Source organism: Nymphaea colorata, chromosome 2 (genome assembly GCF_008831285.2).
Source record: "Nymphaea colorata isolate Beijing-Zhang1983 chromosome 2, ASM883128v2, whole genome shotgun sequence".
In the NCBI taxonomy this organism is placed as follows: domain Eukaryota; kingdom Viridiplantae; phylum Streptophyta; class Magnoliopsida; order Nymphaeales; family Nymphaeaceae; genus Nymphaea; species Nymphaea colorata.
The window spans coordinates 27,411,422-27,421,169 of NC_045139.1; the positions used below are offsets into that span (position 1 = coordinate 27,411,422).

General features: G+C 39.9%; 1 protein-coding gene across 1 annotated transcript; it reads right to left on the reverse strand.

Moving 5' to 3' along the window:
• Positions 1–1,701: 1,701 nt before the first annotated feature.
• LOC116248581 (uncharacterized) lies at positions 1,702–2,743 on the reverse strand. Its single transcript, XM_031621456.2, has one exon. The coding sequence runs from the start codon at positions 2,729–2,731 to the stop codon at positions 2,129–2,131; it is 603 nt and encodes a 200-aa protein (XP_031477316.1). The 5' UTR covers positions 2,732–2,743; the 3' UTR covers positions 1,702–2,128.
• Between the last annotated feature and the right edge of the window lie 7,005 nt (positions 2,744–9,748).

Consider the following 9,748-nt stretch of genomic DNA (forward strand, 5'->3'; position numbering starts at 1 on the left):
GAGATTGCATCAAAATCATCTTAGTACATTATTTTTATTTTAGACATTATATTTACGGAGATTATATGCTAAACAATATTTTGTCCTCAAGCTTACGCGTCGCTTCAGAGGCTTAGCACATGGCACTTGACAACATTGATAAAAACCAATCTAAATCGGGATCCCACTCAAAATTTGAATTGTCATTCCCCAGCTACAATCGCATTCCAGCCTTCCATTTGACTCTAAGATGGTTTTTATTGGGCATCAATTGTTTCTTTTGGGGCCACTTTACAACTTAACATTTAAATGAGATGATCTGATTGCCGGTGTATTTGTAGAATGCTCAAATACACTAGTTTTTTTTCTGTTGTGTTATTTTGAAGTCGTTGACTTGCACTCTAATTTGTTAAAAAGTTGGGCCAAGTTTCGATCATTTAAAAACCTTCAATAGTGCGTCGTGTCAGCCTCTACGCAACGTTAGGGATGGCCCGGCCCCTTTGTTAAAGTGCTTTTCATATTAAGAACTAAAATATTAAATTTTCCCAAGTCATTATATAATAATAAATGCATATATATAAGCCGATTTGGCCGTTATAACAACCAAATATTTGTAAGAGATCATTTGGAATTGGAACCCCCTTTTTTTTTTGTCTATCTTTTCTGTCCTTACCTGTATGGGCCGATAATGCCGGCGTACATCGAGACAAATTTTACAATACTGGCGCTAACTCCTTTGGTTTGAGTAATAGGCAACTTTGTTGGTGAAACAATTAAGTAATGAATAAGTGCACAGATTCTTCCGCTCCACCAACTGAGCGCTATGTGGAGATGTACATTAATTTAATTCTTTATGAGCACTTATATATATATATATATATATATATATATATGTAAGCAAACTTTGTGAGGCTTGTGTGGGCAATCGCTCACACGCACCACCGTGTATATGTGGCTCCGCCACTGCAACTGGGTGGCACCAAACCATGTTGCCTCTACTTGGGCCTCTTGCCTTCATTGCCATCAAACCCGTAAGACCCTGCCCAAGTAAATCCTAGCATGCGAACCATTTGATGTTGAATATTTCCTCTTATCTAAGACTTTGTAATCACTTATTGTTGTGGGGGTGCCATGAACTCAAAGCAACGAGTAATTTTTCAATGTTATTTGATCTGATGATAACTAACCACCCGATTGATGGTTTCCCGTCCGGTAGAGACGTGGGCAATCATATATTGGAGTTTACCAGGACAATCAATCTTGAGGTGGAGCAGTTAGGTGTTGGCTGGCAAGGGGCTTCTTGGCCCCTATCCCCATTTGAGTTAGGTGGGGCCCAATATTAGGTCTTCCCTGCCTTATGCCTGAAATGCAAGATGACTTTTTCTCAGGGAGTTACAAAGGGGCTTTAGGGATTATTTGGCAGCTAGAGCATTTTGTGGAATCTACCCTAATGTTGGTGCATATTTATGGGAAACAACTTCTTTTTGGCATTAGCAACAACATCACAATGACGGCCTCTTACATCACATATTTGTTGAGTTTGACAGTGGTTGAATATATATCGCATTTTTTGGGCACCCTTTTCGAGTCACATTGACCAAACATGATGCTTAGGGCTCATATCTTTATTTATAAAAAAGAAAAAAAGAAACATATATACAATAAATAAATGAAAATCCCTAGGAAGAAAACCTAAGAAAAAGTACCCATTAACATAAAAGCAAAAAAAAAAAAAAAAGTGCAGAATATTTCTTAAAAACATGTTTTATTATGTAAATAGGGCGTCACGTTGTGAGTCATACAATTCACCATTTTTGGGGACTTTTCCAGAAAACCAACTCGTTGGGTGCCCTTGCAAGTTGCCATCATTTTAGGTCAATGAAGCACCATTGGGTTCCCCGAGTCCCATTTGTGGGTTGCACGTTAATATCAGCCCGCGGGCTAAAAGCCGATCCCCTGGTGGCGGTACGGCTGATTCATGGTTCGGTTCTTTTGTCGTAGCGGTCACTCTCAACCAAATTGTCAAAAGGCAACCCGAGTCCACTTGTCTCGTCTCGGCATAAACTCATCCGTGGGGCCTCCAAACGTAACGGTAATTGAATGCACACGCCAAATGCAGCGAAGAGTTTTGGGCATCGACTCACACCGCTTACGGCTCGAGCAGCCTGAACGACCCCTCGTCTATCGTCTCAAGGACCGGCTTCCACGTGTGCGCCTTCGAGCCGATACTAGTGAGAACCGGATCTGAACTCGCCGAATCGCTTGGCAATTGATTGATTCTTGAATAATCACCGGTCTGGCCCCACAGACTCGAGAACCGCGCCTGAACCGAGTCGGTTTCTTGCTGGTTGATGCTCGTGCATGACCGGTTCCGGTTCCATATGCTTGAGAAGCACGTGACGTGTGCCGACCCGGAGCTGCTGGTGGCCTGGTTGGCCGCGGCGGTGAGACGGGCCACGATGGCGGCGAGGTTCACGGGGGAGGTATCGGACTGGAAGGCGGAGAGAGGCAACAAGAAATAAAGCTGACCTGGCTGGAGAACGGCGTCCTGCCCAAGTGGGTGCGGATCGAACAACCTCAACTGTGCCGGCGAACAGACGAACTGCTTCGACTCGAGGCTGGCGACCTCCCGGACGGCGACGGGACCGGTGAAGTCCTCAACGAAGCCGTTGAGGTGGACGACGCGAACGCAGCGGAAGGTGCCGGAGTTGGTGGCCGGGGAGAGGGAGAAGCAGGAGGAGAAGCAGCCCATGACGACACTCCGGGTTCTTCTCATCAGACCACAAGGCACCGAGCTTTTATAAGATGAGTCTGAGCCGACAGGTGACGTTGGATGCCTACGACTTTGACATTTTCCTTGCTTGGTATTTTAGATATTTAAAGTTTTAAATAAATCAGCAACTATTTCTTTATTTATTAATCTTTGTTGATGTAGGACAATGACGAAACTGCCGTCTTGACCTGACCTGTATTTCTCAAATATTTTAAATATGCTTTAAATTAAAAAACGATAGAAAGAAAAAAAATAGGTCAGACATGTATCATGAGGAATAATGAGGAACTACAGTGGTTTTAATCGGCCTGATGAGAACATTGTTTCCAACTTATTTCAGCCGTTCATCATAGTAGATCAAGGGACAAGATTCACTGGATTCCAATGTAGTTATTGAGTGATGGTTTTTTTTTTCTCAAAATTCCCTTGAGACAAACCAATTAAGATGAGATATTTTGTCGCTGGCTGGTAGTGTAAAACCTCTAAGGCCAGTTATTTAAAGAGTTTGCTGGAAACTGAACTATTGATTTGGAAAACAGTCGGCAGCTTTGGGTCCTACTACAGAAAAAGGTAGACCAAGTTTCTCATTCAAAAAGAGGGAGTTGGCAGCTTTTATCTCTTTCTCTTTCATTCTCATCCACTTGGTAACCAGGCAAGAGGCCGTCCTGTGGAATGGGAATGCTGGAAGACCAACGCGCTCGTCAGACACAGGATGCGTGGAAGTATGAAGGGGACTCCAGAATGGACGCCCTGCTTCCCTTCCTCGAAAATCAAACACGGTCCGACTCAAGGTCGCGTTTGTTCATCTTGTTTTTTCAGATGGCAGGAATAAAATATCTTGGTTTTAGCGTTTTGACAAACATGGTTGGTAAATTAGTTATTAACGCTGGAACAGTTTATTTAAATTATTTATGAAACATGTTTCTAAGAAGAAGCTAAAACTTTGTCTTTTCATTTTAAAATTGGAAACCATCTATCTTTTCAAATGACATTGTCCTGACTTAAGTCATGGCCTCTCCTTCCCTCTGTTTTGCTATTCTCGTTCATGGGGGCGTTTGATAGCGGCAACCGTGAATGTGTCTCATACGTTCGTGGAAAAAAGTTTTCATCTTACCAAACGCCTCCAGGACATTTTGGAGACGGATGGGAAAACGAAAAAGACTATCTGTCTTATTCCCAAACCTGATTGGTCCTTGAGTCCTTAACTATTGAATTTAGTGTTCCGTAACGAGAGATCCGAGAACCAGGGGAGCTTAGGCGATTGCTTTTATGTTGGAGTCTTCCTAGTTCACGTGGATGTTAAAATAGAGATCCAAATCCATGACCTGATGTTCTGGACGAGGTCTGGGTTCCATCCAGGCCCGCGTTTTAAGTCCAAATTCACCAATTCAAACTGGACGTCATCAATATTGAGCCCTTCTGGAAGCCTTTTTTTTCTTTTAAATTCACCAATTCAAACTAGATTTCACCAATATTGAAGCCTCTGCAAGCCTTTTTTTTTTTTTTTTTTTTTAAATTCACCAATTCAAACTAGGTCTCACCAATATTGAGGCCGTCTGCAAGTCTTTTTTCTTTTCTCTTTTTTATTTGTTTCTTTCATCCGAATAAGACATCGGAATATATCGAGTCCAAAATAAAGCTGGGTATCGGGCCAGTCCCAACCTGATTCAAAGTCAGGCTTGGGTCGGGCTGGTCCTGCCCTATTCAAAGTGGAGTTTCAGCTGGCCTGGGCCCGGCTATCAACGCCTAAGCTCGGGCCCAGATTGGCCCGAATCGATTTTAATAAAAATATTTAATATATATATATATATATATAAACATATATGTCTAATAAAATATACATATTTATACAATAAAAATAATTTTTTATGGCTAATGTTGGGCTCGAGTCAGGCTTGACCCAAGAAGTTGTCGAGCCAGCTTGAGGCCCCTTTTTTACAGCCTAGGCCCAGCCCGACCGGAACCAGGTACCTGGAAGCGACCGGGCGTCCCGTACCAAGCTAAGATAAATCGAAGATTGGGTACCTGGCAGCCCAATCTTAGTCTGAAAACGAACAGAATTGAACAAGATATATATCCTGTTTTTTCAAATAATGGAGGTTTGCAGCCGGGTTGGACCTGGGAATCCATTATCCGTCTGACCGAGTTCACAGCTTTCTTAATCCCTCATGTGATAATGCAGTTCTTGAGACTCACGGGTGAACTTTAATGTTGGAATCTGCTTTAACAACTCTTTTATATTGATGTGGTGTGGTTAGTTTGGAAGAGAAGGTCCTGTAATTTGGATTATCCAGAAACATCTGTTATCATGATAGCTTCACCTTACCTTCTCTTCGTTGACTTTGATGTTCCAATGAAATAAATGCCACTTTCTCTTGGAATGATGAAGTAGTGATGATTTCCAACTGAGTTAAGGAGCAGATCGTAGTCTGATTTTGTTGGGTTTGTTCTGGTGTACAATTGTTGATAAGTTTGGAATCATTCAATGCTTTTTCGATCGAACGGATATCATAGGCTGCGTTGGTTGAATTGTATTCAACTTCACAAACTTCTGTCCTTTCCTCATATTTTCAACTCTCTGACTCGTGTGAATGTCTTTGGCTTTTTAGAATTTAACTGAGAAAAAAATGAAGAAGAAAATTGGAAAAGAGATATTTATATCCACGCATGGCGCCCGTCGACGAAGCATCCTTGGGCTGCCGGCCAAGTCATATTGATCATATCTTATATGTTAATATGAACAAAATGTTGCAGCGATTTATTGGACAAAGAATAAGTACGTGTTGAATAATTCAATGTCTACTTTTCAATCAACTCATTCATCACGATAATAGCAATTATTATTATTATCTTATATTATTACTATTATTATATTATGATTTCGACAATAAACTAAAAAAAAAAAGCCTACGCCGATTGATATAAACATCTTCCATGTTGTTCTTAATTACTAGCACATGAGCAGAACTTCCAAGTTGGGTATCCTTAATAACTCCATCAACTCAGTACTGGCATTGGTTCAAGTTCGGTAAGAAAATGAATCTCCAACAACAATCACCTTGTTGTTGCTTCCGTCGCCAAATCCAATTACATCGGGTTGAAGTCACTTACAACTATTACATGCAGAAGCAAAACAAAGGCCTAATATTTTTATCAGACTCCAGACATGGTCGGATAAGATTTGCAACAATCATCCAACATTTTTCCTTATCTACCTCCAAACGAAAGATGAGGTTGAACTTCCAATATCTTTTACATAAATGCCTAGTCAAGTGATTAATCTGACGTTTATAGCTGGCTTAGAACATACTACTACTGCAAGCATGTCATCAAATATCAACATATCAATTGACCTGTCCCCGCTGGCTCAGCCAGTGCACAATGCATCTATCGGCATCTTAGCACTTCCTTCAAAGATATGGAACCTCCATGAACTTCATGTTCGATTCAAAGACGGTATTTCAGTAGTTGGGCTGCCATCTTCAACTACTTTCATGCCTTCAATCGATGATGAGGAGGATACCACGGCAGAGGTAGCCATGGTTAGAATGAGTATGACAATTTTTCTCATGAAAATGAAATTCAGATGAACAATTCAAATTCCAAGGGACCTGTCACTTTCCAGTATTGCGGCGACAAAGGGCATACAACTAAGTCTTATTTTGACATCCCTACATCTTTCTCCTCCATGACATTGCAGGACCCAAGAGATGAATATTGATATCCCAACACCAGGGCAACCAATAATGTTGTCAAGGACTCAAGAGCGACGAAAATACGAAAAATAAGCAGACTTATTTTGGTTCACATTTGGCAATGGTCGTAAGCGGAAAGTTCCTCCCCATATCCCACATAGAAGATCTGAAGGTCAACATTCAAGGGACAAATTTTATTATGAAAATAATATATGTGTATATATATATATATATAAGTTTGCTCCTTTTGAATTTGTTATAAAAGATCTTAAGACCGACAAGGTTCTGCTTTGATGGGTTATACCTAGTTAGTTCGAGTGAATTTGGGATCTAATGGAGATATCAAGAGGGACTTCTCGGTGCAGCAGTCAAAAACAGTTTGAGGGACAAATGAAGGACGGCATTAACAATTACGTCATGCCAACAAAACAATAAGTGCTTTACTTAATTCTCTAAATCTTATTTCAATAAGCTCGCCAATTTCAATAAGGGTATGTAAGCAATGCTTGATTAGAAAGGCACATAAACTTTCATGTCCATTGTCTAATTTTTTGTGCTTCAAGAGTTTTAGAACTTATTCACATGAATGTTTGGGGACCAGCCTCTATTCTATGTAGAAAAGGAAATGTTTTTTCTACTAGTCATGGATAATTTTTTTTTAGTTCTTGTGTTTTTTCCACTAAAAAGAAAATTGGATGTGCATCAATGTTTTGTTATTTTCAAATGTATGGTGGAAAAATAGTTGGGTACTTCAATTAAAACCATGCAATTGGACAATGGAGGTGAGATTTGTGAAAAGGATTTCCTACAATTTCTTGAATCGCAAGTCATAGTACATCAATTAATACTTGCAAGGGAAGGTAAAGGGTGCGCACATGCGCACCCAGCCTAGGCCTAGCCTGCCTTGGCCAGCCCAAGCCTGAGTTTGGTAGGTCAGCGTGGCTTTGGTCTAGCTGGCATGGCCTAGCATGGCCAGGCCGAATCCTGCCTGGTCAAGCAAGATCCTGCATGGCTAGTTAAGATCTTGCTTGGCTTGGCAGTCTAGCTAGCCAAGCTCTTTTGGGACCTCGATAGACAAGTCACTAAAGACAGTGATTTGACTACTTTTTCTTGCATCCAATTAATGCAAGAAGGATCAAGATTAACTCATCTTAACCCAACTGCATTCAAGATTAAGCTAAAACTGTGCTTAACACTAATTATGACTTACGAAAGGGAAGAACAAGAGAGAAAAAAAACAACAAACTACTTCTTTAAGCAAATGATTAAACTGTGTGGAAGAACAGAGAAAACTAAAAAGAGCTTGCATTTCATTTCTTTCAACTTCTTGACTCTCACAAAATGAACTAACATCCCTTTATATAGAGGAAAGGGATGGATTGCAGATCTGGGTCCACTTACAAGTATTAAAAAAACTAACTAGATCCAGTTACAAGATTTAGTTCTGCTTTCATTTTGCATCAGTTAATCTCATCCAAAGTGAAAAGTTGTGAAGATTTTCAAGAGAAGAAAAAGAACTACCCATTCTCATCATGTCACAACATGATCAAGCTCCCAATCATGGCCAGAAGGCACACAAAAACTTCAACAAATGTAACAAAAAGTCCTTAAGATGTTCAAAAACATTTGTTCATATACCAAAATTGCTTTACTTAAAATCTGAATAAGACAATAAAAAACACTCATTCTCTTAGCTTCAAATGATTTCCAGTAGAGAAGACATTTATGTATAATGTATCTGCCACAAGTTTTCCATGACTAAACCCAATATTTTGTTGCACACATTTGATTAAGGCATCTACATTTTCCTATGGAAAATGTGCTCAGCTCATTAGAAACCATGCAGCATGAAGATTAATGGGTGTCAACTTTATTGAGATAGAAAAACAACAGCCAAAGCATTTATGAAAAATAGGACCTGCATTCTTAGCTTAATACTTTCAGTCCCATAATGTCCATTCTCCAAAATCTGCAAGAAACTGTATACATACATGAGTTCAAAAAGTATGATTCTGACCATTTCTTTACGTGTTCATCCAAAGAAAGAGTCACAGAATCCAAGATTAATGAAAGCTGCTAAATAAGTTTATCATTTCATCTACTTGTGTTTCAAAAAGTTGTCATACATTATTTGCACCATATGATCAACAAAAAAGAAAAGAAAAAACAGAATGAGACTTCATCATCCACATTTTGATGCTTCAAAATCCATTGTATTGATCATGCAACTACCTAGAAAAAAAAAACAGATTTAGTGAATATGTTACAAAAAAGAACCTTGAACAGATGTAGATTGCTAGATACCATGTTACATGTCAATGTGAAGAGTGGTTGCTAGACATCTCCATGCATGAGCTAAAGTGAGTATGAAACTTGTTCATTCTTGCTACTTGAGCAACCAAATCATTAGTTTTCCTCGAGTTGGGACTCTACTAATGTCAACCTTTAGCTTTAATGCACTTACTTATTCAGCTATATGGGGCTGGTGTGGGCCACTGCCGCATCAAACCTTTTAAAAGCTTATTGGGATTGAGGCGGGACTTGAGTCTAGCCACATGTGATGCACATATCAAACCCTGGTTGGAGGCTCTAGTACCCCTTGGCTAAAAAATCCTATCTCCATCACTGGAGGTTAGTAGCTTGGCTCCATAGGAAGTGCAATATAGACAGTGGCTACCCTCAATAAGGATCTCTCTCTCTCTCTCTCTCTCTCTCTCTCTCTTTGTAAGTGTGTGTGTGTGTGTGTATTGCAATCTCCCTCTCTCTTTATCAAGTAAAGATGTAGTGACAATTGCTTCGCTAGCCACTGCTGCTTCTTGCCATGATTTTCCGCATGAAGATGAGATGCATGCATGAAATTTGACCCCTCTTGTCAGGTCTTAAGCTTTGGATTTTGCCCCATCAGCTGATTTAAAAACCATAGTGGGTAACATCCAACATTTGATAGATACTGAACTTTTAGCATATTCCACCATCAGATATAAAATCCAAGCCTATTAAACCTATGTTTAGTGCATGAGAGGGCATATCAGAAGTCCCAAGAGACATAAGATAGCTGGTTGGGCTGGGGGCACATCAAGCGATGCATCCTTAATTCTATTTTCCATGGGTGCTATTTTTTGTGCCAAAAATGGGGTAGCATATGGTCATGTGGCCAAGAGTGCCGTGTAGTCAGTATTTAGAAACGTAGTTAAATTTTTTATTCTTTAATTACTTTTATACATTTTTTATTTATCATTAAAAATGACTTATAAATACTTTGGCTGATAGGTGAATCACATGATTCACTAAATTCGCAGCC

Coding starts and splice junctions, on each gene's coding strand:
- LOC116248581 (XM_031621456.2), bottom strand. CDS start 2,731: ATGGGCTGCTTCTCCTCCTGCTTCTCCCTCTCCCCGGCCACCAACTCC.